The 18,827-nt window shown below is 38.5% G+C and overlaps 2 protein-coding genes and 1 long non-coding RNA gene across 3 annotated transcripts in view; 2 read left to right on the forward strand and 1 right to left on the reverse strand.

The window, feature by feature from the left end:
- On the forward strand, positions 1–7,885 carry LOC136855077 (galactosylceramide sulfotransferase-like). The gene is made up of 6 exons (XM_067131866.1): positions 1–182; positions 3,108–3,223; positions 3,630–3,984; positions 5,216–5,305; positions 5,679–5,906; positions 6,393–7,885. The coding sequence occupies exons 1-6, from the start codon at positions 180–182 to the stop codon at positions 6,999–7,001; spliced, it is 1,401 nt and encodes a 466-aa protein (XP_066987967.1). The 5' UTR covers positions 1–179; the 3' UTR covers positions 7,002–7,885.
- Positions 7,886–9,943: 2,058 nt separating this feature from the next.
- LOC136855081 (ras-related and estrogen-regulated growth inhibitor-like) overlaps positions 9,944–18,827 on the reverse strand; it is a 66,642-nt gene continuing 57,758 nt past the window's right edge. Inside the window, exons 2-6 of the mRNA XM_067131881.1 lie at positions 18,469–18,827; positions 13,390–13,907; positions 12,976–13,106; positions 12,355–12,529; positions 9,944–11,129 (exon numbers count right to left, since the gene is read on the reverse strand). The exon at positions 18,469–18,827 is cut by the window's right edge and continues 296 nt beyond it. Of these exons, the coding sequence (XP_066987982.1) occupies positions 10,915–11,129; positions 12,355–12,529; positions 12,976–13,106; positions 13,390–13,907; positions 18,469–18,542 (1,113 nt within the window). The 5' untranslated portion in view covers positions 18,543–18,827 and the 3' untranslated portion in view covers positions 9,944–10,914. The remainder of the gene's footprint in view (positions 11,130–12,354; positions 12,530–12,975; positions 13,107–13,389; positions 13,908–18,468) is intronic.
- LOC136855084 (uncharacterized) overlaps positions 16,083–18,827 on the forward strand; it is a 173,335-nt gene continuing 170,590 nt past the window's right edge. The window contains exon 1 of the long non-coding RNA XR_010857882.1: positions 16,083–16,166. This is a non-coding gene — a long non-coding RNA (uncharacterized lncRNA). The remainder of the gene's footprint in view (positions 16,167–18,827) is intronic.

Raw genomic sequence — 18,827 nt, forward strand, 5'->3', positions numbered from 1 at the left:
CTCTAACTGTTGAACAAAACAGTCCGGGAAATAGATAGAATCACTTTGTCAGGGTGCTGTCGAGAGGAGGAATGGGCCCTCCTACACAGTGTTGATTTATAGCAGGAATTAAGCTGAAATATATTTAACAGCGTGAGAAATTTGTAATCAATCATTACAGTAATTGCTCTGTCGGTAATATGGTAAGTGAACTTCCATTATTATTATTATTATTATTATTATTATTATTATTATTATTATTATTATTATTGTTGTTGTTGTTGCTAAGTAGTTGTAAGAAACCAGTTAGGTGGAGAGAGAGAGAGAGAGAGAGAGAGAGAGAGAGAGAGAGAGAGAGAGAGAGAGAGAGAAAGGACATGGATGAAGGGTGGTGAGGTTAAGTGAGGAACCCGATGCCCTTTCATAGCCCAGGCCTGAAAACATGAAGAAAGGAGAGGGAATGATTTAGAATATGTTTCTCTTTCTATCCATCTCTCTCTCTCTCTCTTCAACAGATTTAGAAAACGGAGTATTATGACGGAAAAATATAAAATCTCTCTTTCTAACAGAGTAGAATAACGAGTATGATGGCGTGACAACATGAAACCTCTCTTTCTCTCTCTCTTTAACAGATTAGAATAAGGAGTTTGACGGTGTAACAATTTAGATTCTGTGTGTGTGTGTGTGTGTGAGGAAAAAGCTTATCAGTGCCAGAAACAATTCGAAACCGGCTTCTTTCTCATTCTGTAATGTCTTGTCTAGATGGGACCCTTGCTCGAAGAGCGCATGCGCGTTGACAACTGCGCTTGTCATTGAGCGCTAAGATACCTGAGTGGTCAACATCATTTCTGGTAGGCCTAGGAGTCAACATCATTTTCATTAGGCCTATGAGTCAACATCATTTCCAGGAGGCCTAGAGGTCAACGTCATTATCAGTAGGCAAAGGAGTCGACATCTATTCCAGTAGGCCTAGGAGTCAGTATCATTTCCAGGAGGCCTAGAGGTCAACGTCATTATCAGTAGGCAAAGGAGTCGACATCTATTCCAGTAGGCCTAGGAATCAACATCATTTCCAGGAGGCCTAGGAATCAACATCATTTCCAGGAAGCCTAGGAATCAACATCATTTTCAGTAGGCCTAGGAATCAACACCATTTCCAGGAGGCCTAGGAATCAACATCATTTCCAGTAGGCCTAGGAGTCAGCATCATTTTCAGTAGGCCTAGAAATCAACATCATTTCCAAGGAGGCCTAGGAATCAACATCATTTCCAGGAGGCCTAGGAATCAACATCATTTCCAGGAGGCCTAGGAATCAACATCATTTCCATTAGGCCTAGGAGTCAGCATCATTTTCAGTAGGCCTAGAAATCAACATCATTTCCAAGGAGGCCTAGGAATCAACATCATTTCCAGGAGGCCTAGGAATCAACATCATTCCAGGAGGCCTAGGAATTAACATAATTTCCAGGAGGCCTAGGAATCAACATCATTTCCAGTGGGCAGAGGAGTAGGGTTGCCAGACGTTCCGTTTTTCTGGGACTTGTCCCGAATTTGATAATTTTGTCCCGGGTCCCGCATTGACCCTTCTGGGACACCCTTATTGCCCTGATTTCAGTTCATCATAACAAAAATATATTTTTACAACCTTATAACGGTTCTTAGTTGAAACTGTATGTAATTATAATTTATACTCTCTTTTTCTCAGATTCTCTTGATGAAAATAGAATTTAAATAACCAAACGATGAGACTACGGTTACAGTAGTTTACACAAAGGCTGATGAACGAAACGCGTTGGATGTTGCTTCTGTAAAAGTTATCTTACAACGCACATGGAACTGTAATTTTCAGTGTAAAGAATTTTATCGGTAGGTGCTAGAAAATAAGGACCTACTGAAAAAAGCAAAATCATCAGAGAAATATAATTAAAGATTCAAGTTCAATTTTTTCCATATAAATTCCTTATTCTTTCATATGCTCCAAATGAAAAGAAAGTTAGTTTAGTTTCTGTATTGCTTGTATTGATTATTAATTTTCCAAATTATTCTCCTTTTGTTTAGTTCCGTATTTTTTGCATTGATTATTAATTTTCCGAATTATTCTCCTTTTGTTTTCTTTAAATCCCATTAAAATTATTGCTTTATGTTTTCCACTTACGTGATAATTGTCTCTACGTTTTTATAATATACTGGTCTGGGCGTGTCTTAAGTGTCCCGGATCTCTAACCTTGTATTCTGGCAACGCTACATAGGAGTCGACATCAATTTCAGTAGGCCTAGGAGTAAACATCATTACCAGTAAGCCTAGGAGTCAACACCATTTCCAGTGGGCCTGGGAGTAAAAATCAATTCCAGTAGGCCTATGAGTCAACACCATCTCCAGCATGGCTACTGATCAACATCAGTGACTCATCATAATCTTTATCATCATCATCTAGGAGCCAAAGTGTACAAAGACAAAGAGCTACAGTGAGCATCATTGCAATATCTGTAAGGTCAACCCATTGTTAGTACTACAGTATCATTATCCAGAACATTGTCCTTATCTCGCGTTGCTTGCGTCATTCTCATCCTCTTCGCTTGAAAGCCAACTTTAGCTTTACGTTTTATGAAAGAGGCGTTATGAGCATTGTCTGGTTTTTGTAGGATCAACTGGATTCTATCTAGGTGAGCATAAAAGTCTAGAAAACTTGAGAGTAAAGCCTGTTTTGATATCCTTGGCAGCTGTGAATATAAACGCGTTTCTTTCCCCATCACGGAGAATCGAAACTTGGACATATTTTGTACAGGTTATTTGTACTCATATACTTATGAAGTATATCAGACCTATAGATACTTTCAGTTAAGTAAAATGTACAAGTCTGAGTGAAAGTTGTAGAATCTGTATGAAATAATAATAATAATAATAATAATAATAATAATAATAATAATAATAATAATAATAATAATAATAATAATAATACTATTGCCATAAATCTTACTAAATTAACATACTAATAATCTTATTATTATTATTATTATATTAAAATGTTCATTTAGTGAGACTTGTGGCAATGGTAATATTGGCTAAGGTAATTATTATTATAATAATAATAATTATTATTATTATTAACCGGCTTATTCTCCACAGGTATTTGCGCGCTTAAGGACGATTTTGCTGTGTCTTCTCTTTGGCACAGCTCTCATGTTGATCGCTTTCCTGTTCTACGATCCGCTCGGTCTGAAGGCTCAGTTCGATAAGTTCAGGTTAGTGTAGGCCTAAATATAAATATATATATATATATATATATATATATATATATATATATATATATATATATATATATATATATATATATATATATATGTGTGTCCCGTAGTGCACATATTATGAGGTTTCTTTGTTATAGGCCTAAGACGTCTAATTGTTTTTAAGCAAGCTAATTGCTTGGCAGCTCTTGAGATATTGGTTACACATTGATGTTAAACATTAATAAAGAGTCCTTTTATCTACAAGAAGCTTAGAGTGTTAGGCTCAACATCAACTAATCTTGCGCAAAATATACATTTTTATTCAGGGCCATAACTGTGATCTAGGCGTCAGGTCAGAATGAGATCAGAGCCTGCGAGTAACGGCTAGGCTGACTGCCGATCTATCTTCTTGACATTTCAGGATGAACTCTTTAGCGGCAGAAATCAAAGAAGAGGAAAATGTTACAGATAACGAAGGACAGACTCATGGAGTAATCACGACGGCATTTGAAGAGAAAGGTACAAAACAAGACACGAAAGCAACCAAGATATCTCTAGACCGAGCGGACGTGCTTGACGTTATCACATCTGCTGAAGCCCCTCAGAAGGATGTAAATAAAAGCAATAGAAAATCTACAACGCCAGCGCCACCGGATGCGAAGGAATTGGGAAAAGAAAAAGAAGAAGAAGAAGAGAAGAAGAAAGCGCAGCAATGTGAGCCCAGAAATCACGTCATGTTTCTCAAGACGCACAAGTGCGCTTCTTCTACTGTGCAGGTCTGTCCGTGAATTATTTTACGCAGAAATCCGAAATGTGCAAATTTCTATATTTTTGGCGCTAAAATTGAAGTCAGGAGTGTTTTTACCATGAATTTTTCGGGACAGGGTGCCCGGGGAAGGGGAGGTGTAGGGGAACGAAGCCACCGGCTGAGTATAATGTAGTTTGTTTGCATGGCCTAAACTGTCACTTGATTTTTTATCGTTTTCTTTCCTTTGTCAATTGTCATTTATCCAAGGCTTATGATAGTTCTGTCTGTTTTGTTCCCAAGTCGATTATTTTTTTTTATTCTATTGTTTTTTACAAGTGTCTTTGCACTTCGTAGAGACAAATCGGCCTTCATTATTTATTACCTGACCAACCCGGCACTGCCCAGGATATGTCTGAATAACAATCGATACACTTTCTCTCCCTCACTTTTTCCCTCTTTCTCCTCCCTAACAACCCCTCTACTCTCTCTCTCTCTCACTTTTTCCCTTTTCTCCTCCCTAACACCCCTTCTACTTTCTCTCTCACTTCCTCTTTCTTTCTCTCACTCTCTCTTTCCCTCTTCCTTCCTCCTAACACCCTCTCTACTCTCTTTCTTCTCCCTAGCACCCCCTCTAATCTCTCTCTCACTTCCTCCCCCTCTCACTCTTTCTCTGTCACCCCCATCTCAAACCCCACCCCACTTTGGTGCCACTGATGTCTTACCCCCACAGTATTCTTCTCCAGATAGTAAGTCATAATTATACCGAAATTAGGTATGATAAATTCTTAAAGTTACTAAGTCTACGGGCATGACCAGCCCAGTTACAGGGAAGCCCCTCCATGCCCACCCCCTTTGGTGCTAGTGATGTCTTACCCCCCGCCCCAGTATTCTTTTCGAGATAGTAAGTCATATGTTTACCAAGTTTGTTTGAAATTGCTCAATGCGTTTCAGAGTTATGCTGGAACATACACACATACATACGTCCATTTTTATGTATATAGATTAAACTAATTTAAATCATCCCTCACTCTATCTTATCCCATACTAACTCGCGCTTTTAACATCTTAATTTGTCAATAAGAGCTATTGTATTTAACAGATTATATAAACTATATCATAGTAATAATAAGACACCTTGCGAATAAGTAGTGAAGTAATAATAGTATCAAGAGAGATTATCCCTTGTAACGGCTCCCCATACAGTTTAAAACCTAATATAATCATACTGAAAACAAAAGCACGAGTCTTCTACTTTCCAGAACATTTTCCTCCGTTACGCTTACAAACGCAACCTCACATTAGCGCTCCCGGCAACTGGAAATTACCTGGGAAATCCTACTTATTTCCACGTAAGTTATTAATCAATTGAGGTAAAAAAAAAATTGGATAACCTTTATGTTGTCTACGAATCAGACGAAGCCTGTCCATCAATTCCCGTAGAGGCCTATTCATTTTCTAGTCTCTACTTCATTTATACCTTTTTTTGGTAACTGTGTTAACAGTTACTGATTTTGTTAATCTAATGCTCTATACACTTGTTTAAGTAATTTAAAATTTATATAGTTATATATTTCACGTTAATTAAGTAATTTCCGCCTTCAAAAGCACAAAACCTTGCTCTTTTAATTTAGAACTCAGCCATCCAAACCCACCTTCCTCCACCAACCAGTTTCCCCACCAAATGACAACCTTTTCAAATTCCTTCCTCCCCCAAAATTCCAGGCAGCCATGATCCCGAGGGCCCTACTGCCCAAAAGCAAACTCGTCGATGTCTTTGCCATCCACACCCGCCTGAATTACCAACAGCTCTCTAAGGTCCTGCACAGAGACGTCAAATGGGTGACGATCGTCCGGGAACCAACAGCCCTCTACGAGTCACTTTATAACTTTTACCAAATGAAGTCGTATTATGGGTTTGGCCTGGCTAATTTCAAGAACTTGGGCGTGGAGGTTTGTATCAGTGTTGAGAGAGAGAGAGAGAGAGAGAGAGAGAGAGAGAGAGAGAGAGAGAGAGAGAGAGAGAGAGAGAGAGGAGACCGACATCCTAAAGGTAATCGATGCATAGTACTAATTAACATGACATTTGAACCCTAATCAATCTTACTATAACGTGTTTATTGATTTTGGTTCATCAGTGTTCGTGAAAAGACGTGACCCATTCGTGATAAGAAATGATCTGTAATTGAAAAGATCTGACCTGCTCTTGATAAAACTTGATCTTTTAAATCTAGTTCATGGCTTCATTTTCCCTCCTGGGTTTCGAAATCTGTGGAAACGTTCTAAGAAAAGATGGTGTTGTTTAGATCTGATAGGGATACACAAGAAATTATGCTAATTAAAGATTATCATTATTATCATCAGAAACAGTAGTGATGACGGTTTTATAAGTAGTACTATCATCAGAGCAGCAGTTAAGAGTACCATTTTTCTTTCCAGAGACTGGAAAAGCTCCGCCGCTTCGCAGACAAACTAGGCCGAAACCAGATGATGTTCGACTTCGGTTACCGCCCTGACGCGGACGTCCAAGAAGTACGGAAAGCCCTGGATGACCTGGACAAGATCTTCGACCTGGTAATGATCGCCGAGTTCATGGACGAGTCTCTGGTCCTCTTACGGCACCTCCTGTGCTGGAGCGAGGAGGACATGGTGGTCTTCACGAAAAACGCGCGCAGGGAAAAGTTCAAGCCGTCCATAGACGTCCACACGAAGCAAGTCCTGCGGACGATCAACAGCGCTGACGGTATCCTCTACAGTCATTTCCTCAGCAGACATATCCAGAAGGTCTTGGAATTCGGCGTCGAGAAAATGGCCAGGGAGGTTTCGGCTCTAAGGGACCTGCGCGAAAAATACCGCCAAAGATGCGTTTCGCGCGAAACCAGCGGGCAAGACTCTTCCCTGTTATACCCCGAGTATTCTGACATGGTGAATGCATATGTCATAGCGAACAGGTCGGATACGGACTGTGTCTTGTTGTCCATGTCCGAACTGGTTCTGATAAATCATGTCAGGAAAGCCCAGAGACGCAGGTTACAACCTCCTGGGTAAAAGAAAATAATAATAATAATAATAATAATAATAATAATAATAATAATAATAATAATAATAATAACCTGCGTTAGACCTAGGCGGCCCATTCACTGTCAAATACGTATGTCCATCATGATTGATCATACACTGCCACAGGCTGCAACTGATTAATATCAAACACTAGTATGCATCAGAGAACCGTTCGGTCAATATGAGCAAAAGAGATGCTTGCCAATATTGCCATTCTTCTCGCAGTTGGGAGTGAAAAAACAAAGAAAAGAAAAAAGATGCCGATGAAGGAATGGTTTAAGAAAAGGTCAAAATTTTCTCACGATTGTCTGTTGAATGAGCTTGTAGTGTCACCTCCTGAAGACTACAAGAATTTCCTTCGAACGAATCATGATACATCTGCTACGCTATCGACGATGGTAAAGGCCCCGTCTCCTTAGTTGCACCGGGGTTAATTTCTTTCAGTTTTTTGTAGTAATTTGTTACACCACTCAGCTTTGAGGTTTCTATTTTTGTAGAGTTCGACGAACTCAAGTCAAAACTCTCGAGATTCAGTAACGAAAGCCATGACTGCGTTTGCTCAACTGAGCTTGTATGATCAACCGTCCCATACACTCGTCCATCATGGTGGACAAACTTCATGCTGGGTGGAAAAATATCAAACACGTTTATCACTCTTCAGTCATGTTGGTTAACCTTTCAAACACGCCCATATATTCTCAAATTGTATGATCAAATGCCGTGATGGACATACTTGTATGATACGGGTTCTTTGAGCTTAGGTAAAGCCGTCTCATTAGATTTAAAATAATTTTTCTGGTCGATTTCATTATTTAGAAATTCCTTCTATGTATTTCTACAAAGATTATTAATATATTTCTCGCCATCTTTTATTTATCATTATTCTTTTTACTGAAGTGAGTCTGGAGGTAACAATAATTTGAATTGGGAGAATTCTATCACGTGAAACTTTTGAGTCAAGAGAAAACGCTGTTAGAGAGAGAGAGAGAGAGAGAGAGAGAGAGAGAGAGAGAGAGAGAGAGAGAGAGAGAGAGAGAGAGAGAGAGAGAGAATTTCATGAAAACATCACCGACTGCCACACTTTTTTAAATATATGAAAACGTAATGCAAATATAACGGTTTTTGGGCGTGTTGATCATTTTAAACGCCAGCATGCATGCCATAGGCCTAGCCTATTCCTAAAAGGGAATCGTTCAGGCCTATTCGTGTCATCAAAGGAGAATTGCTTTTCTAGAATATGTAACGCTACCATACAAGGTTAGTCCCAATTCCAATGCTTTGATTAGACAAATATATTACAAGCCAAGCACATGTCAGTAGACGACTACTTAGCAAAGACTGCAGTTTGCCTTGACTTCAGAAGACCGTATTGCATGCAAGATAGATAGAACTACAGGCCTAGCATACCAAAAATGGCTACAATTTGGTTAGGCCTATTGTTACTTTTACCAAGACTGTCAGCTGTACTTACCTGTAGATAATGTACACCTTTCAAAACACATACCAACTCCCCATTGCAAGCAAGTTACTGTGGGCCGTGCCGTGAGTACTTGCAGGTACCCTAAGATTTCGTGGGTCACCTCTCACCATGCGACCTCAACTTCAGACATTTTCAGTGGTCCCGGTGCATTCATTTGTTAAATGGAGGTTATCTGAAGATAAGTCCTGTTCTTACATTACCGCTATTGTTGACTATACTGGCATCTGTGCACTAGTAATAACATCAGCTTAGGAAAACGTCAAATAAGTCAAAGCCCGCCATTTCAGACGGCGTTCTTCTTCTCCCAGACACATATAAATAGACAATGATTCGGAGTCTTTCTTTTATTTCAATTTTTATTTGGATAACATTTATTTACGTCAAAGGCGTAAGTTATTATCACATGGGTTTATTTTACGGGAACATGAGGGTTGAGAAACAAAAGAGAAAAATAAAACTTATAGTTTACGAGGAGTGAGAGACAAAAATGAACACGGGGAGATGTCTTATGTACATTATTTCTATTCCACAATGATGAGTTTCTTGTTGCAAACAGAAGGTATTTTTGCACAAAACCACGCCCCTGCACACGGGACAGTTACTAGAGAGAGAGAGAGAGAGAGAGAGAGAGAGAGAGAGAGAGAGAGAGAAGATATATTATGTACATTATTTCTGTTCCACAATGATGAGTTTCTTGTTGCAAACAGAAGGTATTTTTGCACAAAACCACGCCCCTGCACACGGGACAGTTACCAAAGAGAGAGAGAGAGAGAGAGAGAGAGAGAGAGAGAGAGAGAGAGAGAGAGAGAGAGAGAGAGAGAGAGAGAGAGAGAGAGAGAGAAAATTTGCTAGCTCTCCCATGTGAAGCAGCCTGGCTTAACCTGAAGTGGTTACCTTCCAGTAGGCCTATCAATTACAGCTGTGATTTTATGAATATGATTACGGGTGTTTCTTCATTTATATATTGACAGCAGTTTGTTCAGGATGATTCAAGGGTAAGAAAAAATTACATTCACGATTTAAAAAAAAAAAAAAATGAAACAATACACCATTGGCATGTAGGCCTACGGTTTAAGGCATGAACAGTTCATGGTAGGTTTTACCATTGTTTTTTAGTTTATTGCTTTTTTATACATTTGTTCTCTGTAACGTTTGTTGAAAGTACTCTTTACACTGTATATGTGTTTGTTCGCGTGTTTGAATTATTAAGTTTTATATATACATGGAGTATGTGTGTTTGTATATGAACAAAACTGCATGTGTGTATATATATATATAATAATATATATATATATATATATATATATATATATATATATATATATATATATATATATGTACAAACTATTCTCTTACTTGAAATACAATTTTCGAGACCAAGATAACACGTGGCATACTGTTGTTAATTTCTGAACTTCAATATTAAAATAAAGAATAAGAAAAAACAGCTATTGTACGAAACATTAATAATAAAAACAGTTGTGTCGCTTTGTCCAAGAAGTAACAAGCGAGAAATAAATGAAAAAAAAAAAAATACCAGAGGTTTTACATAAATACACAGATATGCTAAAAATTTTTTGGGGGGTAAGGATATACAGTATATATATGTGTGGGTCACTCACCAGTAAAAACATTGAGTGACCATTAGATATGCAATGCCACATTGTGTATCTGCATAGTGTATATAGATGCTCAATAAATATCATTAATACTCCAAGGGATTTTCTCTGGGCAATGTCTGAACATTATCACACAATTGGTGTGTTTTCACTCTAAGACTGGATACAGGCCACGCCCCCTTTGTGAGGCATCGTTGCCAAGTGTTTCTAGTGGGGTTATTAGCAATTTTTGTAAATCATTGGCAAGTATCCAACCGAAGAGTTATGATAAATGTCCACCATCACTAAAGTAAGGTCAGCAAATTGCTATTAACATGTTTAAATAATTTTTTTACAAGGAAACTAATTCCATTAGTATATAATCAAGGTGGGATATCACTTTTTCTCCTATTGAAGACGTGGGTATGATATATATACCTATTTCAACAGTCTCAGAGATTAACCATGAAAAATAAAGTGTATTTGGAGTTACGTTTACAGTTATAAGACACGGCATACTCGGAGGTAGTCAGGAAGTGGGTGTACATCAGTTACTGGATTAAGTTTAGCCTTGCACAGCACACAAGGCTTGGAAAAATGACCCGACCTGGCTGGGCAGGCGGTCGCTAGCGTTATTTGTATATAAAGTTCTGTGGAGAATCTCTGATGAGGAACAAACACAAAGTATAAAACGAAGAATCAAAAACACTGGAAGGTTCTGAGATCACTAAAAGGTGTAATCTGGGAAGGCTTCTTGTAGGCACACACTGAAGTTTGTTTTCGGAAGTTGCCAGCCAGTGTTGGGCCGCTACAAGCCCGTTCATCATCGGGTGAACATCTTGTAGAATCCCTCTATGACGGTCTTGGCCGACGAACGACGACGGCGGGTCCAACGCCTTCGGATGACGTCACGGTGGAGTTCTGAAAAGGCGGCCTGGATTGACGGTCCCCCGTCGCAGGCCGAGGTGAGGAACAGTGAAGCACCGATTTCACCCGCTACTTCCGAGGCTTCGTCTTCGCTGACTTCTGCCAGGTGTCCTGAAGCACAGAGGTCAAAGCTGATTAAATGTTATGTATATATATATATATATATATATATATATATATATATATATATATATATATATATATATATATATATATATATATATATATAATAACATAATCATTAAGCTACAAATGTCGTTTAATATCCAATTCACGCTACCATCACTTAACCTCTCTTGATGGTTAAGCGTCGACTGGAATTATTGGAGGGTACTGTGTCGAGTGTTCGAGACACTTTGGTACCGATCCATTCATCACTTATAATTTCCCCTTCGGTGATAATTCCCCATCGGGGATATTCCCAAAGAAGCTTGAATTGGATGTTAAACGACATTCGTAGCTTAATGACTGTATATAAATCAAGGCGATGTGATAAAAAATTCATATATATATATATATATATATATATGTATGTATGTATGTATGTATATATATGTATATATATATATATATATATATATATATATATATATATATATATATATATATATATATATATATATATATATATATATATATATATAATTAGATTTAAAGGCCCATGAAATCAACATTCACACAGGAAAAACCATACGTGTTGGTGACTATGTTTCTGCACAAATGAATGGTTTTCCAGAGTTATCTTTGTTTTTATGGACCCTTAAAATATGTGAATCTATATTCTCCCTGTGAGTAACACAAGCAGCCTGTGGTTGATGACCTCCATGTAGAGCTACTGCAAAGTCTTGCACAAGAAATGAACAGCATAACGTATTTGACTAAAAGTGCAATGCAACTACAAAATTACTTCAGTATTGCTGTCATTCTGGACAGGGCAAATACAATATTATATGTATACATTCAAACTGTACTAAACAAGGTTGCTTCAGAAGATGTTAATTTTCTGGCGTTCAGTCAGTCGCTTGGGGTGAAATTTTTAGTTCCATGCTCTTTTCCAGCCAGACTGGAACTGTCTGAAATTGACTAGCCACCAGAGGCATAATAAACTGTTTAGGTTAACAAGAGCACACTGGATTTTTCAGGAGATGGGCGGCAAGGCGTTCTCACTGCCACAATCAGTTGTGGGACACAGCTTCCTAGGTTAGGTTAGATTAGGAGAAGGTTAGGTTAGGATGAATCCCTAAAGCTTGAAGAAGCAGTACTGAAAAGCCATCAGTTAAATAAATTACTATTAATTAATATCTTTCAAATGATTATTGGAAAGTCATCTCTTTACTTAGATCTGTTTTGTTGGCAACAACGACACACGAGAAGTTCGGACTCTGTCTGGCTGAAGCTATGGCGTCGTGTATTTCCTTCACTGCGCTGAAGCTCCTCCTGTCAGTTAGGCTGAAAGTCAGGATGAAGCCGTCTCCCCAACGAGCGTGTGCCTCGTTCACCACTCCCTCGCACTAGAAAGACGGAGATACAGATTTAGTGACCCCTTGATTTGCAGAACATTGCCTGAGATCCTGAGAAATTTCTTTGTGCAGTTTCTTTTATTGCCATCTTATGACTACGTCTTCATGTCTACACTGTTGATAATACTAATCTTCCTTTATGAGTTATACAGACTGAAAATGACTAACTGAAAATTTTGACAGTTTTTACGTACCCGGACCTACTTTGTGTTATAATTTTTGAATAAGTGCTTGCCTCAGCATTTTTAAACGATCATGTTCCAAGAGCTTCTCTGACAGATCTCATCTAGTACATCTACTCCATTAAGCAGAATTATTCGTGTATTTCTTTGACAGTTTGTTGGGTCTAATGCTAGGCAGGATCAGTTTAAAGTTTATCCTTACATGCCCTGCATGTGCATTATCCAAACCCAGCGTTACAGTATTACAGGACATACCTGGCCAGCTGTATCCAAGATATCAAGGACAGCAGTGTCATCGTCGATCGTCGTGTGATGTCGGTAGGCAGCTTCTAGGGTTGGGTCGTACTCCCAGATGAAACGCCCCGTGAGAAGGCGTACAACCAACGCTGAAATTAATGAGTCCATTTAATAAGGTTAGTGGCAGCCTGGGCTGACGTGTAGACTGCTCAGTCTACACCAGCATCGTGAGTCACATTTCTAGACTTTTAAAATCTTTGCCTGAAAAAGTTGTCTTGATAATTTTGAGAGGTGACAATTGGTGAAAGGTAAATTCAGAAAAGTTTGGGAATTAAGTGAATGGAAACAGGTAAGGACACTGAGAAAAAGTAAAAAGGCTAAAAGTAATCCACAGATTTGCACAAGACTGACTACAAAATGATGACCTCTTACCTGACTTTCCTACAGCTGGGTAGCCAACCACGACAAGCCTGGAATCAGCTGTGGCGTTCGTCTTCTTGTTATTACTGTTGGAGGTGTAGGTTGTAGGGCCCGACCAAGGCGAGAGGTGAGTTGTGGTGTTGGAGGAACTCCTGTTCTGGTTGTTCGAACCAGACCCGCCGCTGTTGGACGAGTTGCGAGCGCTGTTGGAGCCAGACGACCCCGAAGAGGGCCGTGTGTGGGGCGAAGAACTGTGCAGGAGCGGGGAGCTGGTGTTGTTCTTGTTTGGGGCTGGGGTTTTTATGATCGTGGGTGGGGGCGGGTTCATGATCGTGTTGCCACTGCTGTTGTTGTTCGTCACGGACGAGGCGGTCTTGGAAGAGGTTGTTGTTGTGGAGGTAGTACTGGAGTTGGCGGTTGTGGTGTGGATGGCTGTGCCGGAGTTCATGGAAGAGACCGTGATGCCGTCGCTGGCTGGCGTGATGGTGCAGATCATGCTGGTTTTCCGATGGCGCTCCTTTGAGTGCGCTCTGTGAAGAGAGGGAGAGAGAGTGAGAAGGAAAAGCCGTCGTTTCAGATACAACTAACCTGCTAACCAGAAATTAACAATCTGTTTTCAAACAACTGCTTTCACCAGTCACTGCAATTTCTGAGACAAAAGTATACTTGCATAAGATTTCATAATCTTCCACCAGAGTCGCAGTTTCTCGTCACTATCACCAATCAAATTTTCAGGTCCAGTAACGAGAGATTTAAGATAATTTTCGTTTATGAGTAATTTGAATGTATACCTGAAGATTTCTTATAGTATACAAAGTAAAAATTTTTTGTATCCTTTGCTGTGTGTGTGTGTGTGTGAGAGAGAGAGAGAGAGAGAAAGCATCTGTTGGGCACTTACCGGACGTATAAGTACCCATCATAGCCACAATGATCTTTTAACTCCTCAGTCTCACACTTTTTAGGAGACGCTTAACTACCACCTAACCTTGAATTGAGAGAGAGAGAGAGAGAGAGAGAGAGAGAGAGAGAGAGAGAGAGAGAGAGAGAGAGAGAGAGAGAGAGAGAGAAAGTGTCAAGGACGAGTGAGGACAGCAGAGAATTGTATTGCACGACCAAGGACCCAAATCAACGGCAATAGAAACAAAAGACTGTAAATAGCCAGGCAGTGAATCGGAGATAATAGAAGGAAAGGGGAGTAATATTAAGGAACAATGGAGACAGGACGTGACGTAGAGGAAGAAGAGAGAATAATAGGTAAAGATAATAAGAAAATGTATAAGTTAAATGTACGAGAAATTATTTATACTACTCTTGGGTTTTATGTAGATTGTGGTGAGGCACGTGATCTTTAACACACACACACATTATATATATATATATATATATATATATATATATATATATATATATATATATATATATATATATATATATATATATATAAAGATAAAATGTACAAGGACATTTATAGTACTAGGGATAAAGTAGATTTGTGTATGAGGCAAGCAGCTATCCCTAGTACTCTCTCTCTCCATATATATATATATATATATATATATATATATATATATATATATATATATATATATATATATATATATATATATATATATGATGGAGTTTATGATAGAAGATTCCTGAAGAGCCAAAATATTTACTTCAAACATCTTCTCCTATCTATCACTGTGAGGGTTCCAAGTTCAAACCACTCGAAAACCCACTTGTTGCTGCCTAAACACAGACAGATCCACCCTCCTCCCTTGCCCCACCAGCCCCCTTAGACATCCACAACTCCACCCAAAACCCAAGGACCCATGTGCCTAACCCTATCCGGAAGATCTACACCTTTAACCTTGGTTCTTGTAATTCGCAAAACTGCAGTCATGGCGATGAGTAGTCAAGACGCAAGACGCATTTTGTCTGCGTTGCTAATCGAACGGTTTAACGTCTTACGGTTCTTTTCTGTTTAGACATACATACATACATACATACATACATACATACATACATACATACATACATACATACATACATATTAAATTAGAAGGAAACATTTACATAAAAAGCAACGTGAATAAAACGTGAATAAAACTCAGCTGAAGATATTTGTACAAAATTGTCAAAAACAGGAAACACTTAGCGAAAATATTTTGTAAAAGAATGCCACAAAGTTTAAACCTCTGAAGTTATGTAAATGCTGAATCTAAAACGTGAATTACAGAGAGCAACCGTTAAAATCTTGTAGTTAACAAATAGATAAAATCAGACCAACTACTGTAGGTAGACCAGCCTATCAGCCTAAGGTTGAATCAGTGACCGAACGTGTTTACGCAACAGCTAGAACAAAGATTCAGACTAACAAGTTTAGGCATTAATTTTAACTGAGTTTTATTCACATATCACTGTTTATGTAATTTTTAGCCTTCAAAAACAGGGCGAGTCCCGAAACGTAGGCCTATAAACAAAAATGGTCTTCAGACTATCGTCAATTCACGAACGTCGACATAAACAAAATTTGCGATATATTTTAGTACGACTTTTGTATATTAAGGAAACTTAAGAGCGTAGCCCAAGTTATTCCAATACTGAATTGTTTTACAGTATTAGAATCAATTAATTACCTAAAGTTGTTTCTCCTTAAGGATGCGCCGATTCAAAGATAAGAAACACTACTCATTTATTTTTATTATTATCTTCAAAAGTTCAGTGGTTCATGAACTGGTGTAGTGTAAAGAACGTTCTGGTGCTCCTGTTTACATATTTTTGGAGGAGATTCGATTTCTTACAAAGTAAGAGTTTTACACGTTATTTTATTTATGGTAGAAGAGTAAACGTTATTTTATTTATGGTAGAAGAAGAATAAATTTGTTTTTTGTTTGTAAATGTTTATGGAAATTTAACCAGTTCCTTCCACGTAGGCCTATGCCTAGGCTATGTCCATCGGGTCCCTCGAGCAAGTTAGCCTAGGCTTGGTGAACCAAATTCTGTAGGCTAGGTAGGGTAATTCAGACATTTCCTTGTTTCTAGTGTTCAAACATTTATTAATTTCTTATATATCTAAATCATTTCTACCTAAATGAATACTATTTTGTATGAAATAAACTTTCTATGTAAAATGTCCATTATATAGGCTACGTAAACTACAGGTAGGCCTAGTGTCATAGTCCTAGACCTATGTTTCTCACACTAATTTAACAGGTTCAATTAATTTCCTGTGGTCTCTGTTAATTTAATTACGTTAACTGCCTCGTTTTAGTCTCACAAAAGCACATTTACCAAAGGTGTGTCACGTGGGAACATTGTTTTGATATTTTTATTCGTCTTAGGCTAATGACAGTCGTCACCAAAGCCAAGATTAGGCTACCATAGCAACAAAAGCGAAGACACAATTAAATGTTATCTCGTGCCCGTTTCTGTTGGTAGGTCCGAGTCCTGAGGTTCTCACCAGGCCTCTCACCCCACTTTCATACTTGACCACACTTACGGAACCAAGGGAACCTTGCTGGCAAAAGGCTAGAATGATCTGAACCAACCAATCAGCTGTTTCTTTAGTCTGCTAAATGTTTTCCCAACTGACGACAGTTTAGTATATTACCAGGAGCTTGATTAAGTAGTTTAGTAAATTTGTAAAGTGATATAGTATAAAGTAGTATAGAAACGAATGATTCGTTTATTGAATTAATTGTAAAACAGCAGCTATCAATTTTAGCATAGGCTAGGGCTATAGCCTAAGCTTGTAGGCTATGAAATCTAAAGACAGACCTGTTTTGGAATACACTAATGCAAGTGCAAGGACTCCCATGAGAGAGAGAGAGAGAGAGAGAGAGAGAGAGAGAGAGAGAGAGAGAGAGAGAGAGAGAGAGAGAGAGAAATTTTCTGTTATTTCAAAAGGTTAGTTATCACAGAGGTATAAACGTGTTTCATTGGTAATGCACTATATATATATATATATATATATATATATATATATATATATATATATATATATATATATATATATATATATATATTTATATATTTATATATATATAATCATCATGACAGTGTCCACAGCAGCTAGTCTGTAGTGGGTTACAAATAGGCTGATAAAGGTGGGAGGTTGGCTGGCATTGGGGCATGGAAAATTTTGAAATACATAACCCCCTACATTACCCAACATCCTCTGCCTGACCTTCCCCGACGTACGCTGACCTAGAACTGCATTAACAGGTTATACAATCATGTGGTGTTGGTAAGACCTACTTGTGGGAGGTAGGCTGGGGGACAGGGGAGGGATGGTAACCATCCCTATACCCACATATTCGGTAGATCGTTTTACCGAGAGGTAGAGTGGCGTCAAGCAACCCGCAACGGTTGACCGCGGAGTGAGGAAAGTATTGTGCTACACGTAAGATAATAGTGATAGGTACCGTCGTTGCATAATGATGATGGCGTTTCATAAGGAAAGAAGTTTATGATGTTAATAATGGTAATGATAATAATTACTGAAGGAATGTATTCTGATTATTTCTGGACATTACAAACGTATTGGGAAATATGTTAGCCAAATTGTTTAGGGTTTTTTTTTGTTACCGTGTTTTCAATGGAGAGTTTATGATGATAATTATAATAATTATCGAGGAAATATGTTTCGAATCTTTTTTGTGTTATGAGATAATGAATTTTGGTGTTAGCATGATACTTTAAAGTTGTTGAATGGCCATTTGTAACACAATAGCTAGTACAGTATACTATTTCGTAATTACGATGCTTGTAATGAAAATTTTTACAACACTATTGAAATAATCCGTTGGGAAATGGTCTGTAAATGAATCCGGTTTTCCCTTAGAGGCAGTTAATGTACCGGTAAGCCTACTCTTCTTGCTTCGGACTATTACTCGATATTCTCGCTTTCACTCTGGTAAAAAGTAAGTTATCGGGTATCTGTGACTTTGAGAGAAGGAGTTCTCTCTCCCTCTCTCTTTCTCGATAGTAGAGAGAGAGAGAGAGAGAGAGAGAGAGAGAGAGAGAGAGAGAGAGAGAGATAGAGAGAGAGAGAGAGAGAGAGAGATATTTCCATATACATCTTACAAAATTCGATCTTCTTCCTACCTGGACTCAGACTTATGACTCAGTATAGCAGAAGACGGTCTGAGCAGACCTACAGTGCCAGCTTTGCTACTCATTGTCGGCCAAAGACGAAAAAATCCTCGTAATATCAAGACGAAAATCCGTCTTCTTCTCTTCCTCCTCTTCTCTCCTACTCAGTTTTCCTGCTTAGCAGTTTACCTGCTACTCAGTGAGGTTTCTGCTACTCGAAACAGCAGACTGTCGACTTGCGCGCGAAGTTTTACTCCCATTTCCTACAAGTTTCTGGGAATTCTGTTTATATTCTCTGCCGCTAGAGGGCAGGAGGTCAGTTAATTGAAGCCCTCAAGTTTCATATATGAGTCTAGAGTAAGGCTCAAAAA

This window comes from Macrobrachium rosenbergii, chromosome 30 (assembly GCF_040412425.1).
Source record: "Macrobrachium rosenbergii isolate ZJJX-2024 chromosome 30, ASM4041242v1, whole genome shotgun sequence".
NCBI classification, from domain to species: Eukaryota; Metazoa; Arthropoda; class Malacostraca; order Decapoda; family Palaemonidae; genus Macrobrachium; species Macrobrachium rosenbergii.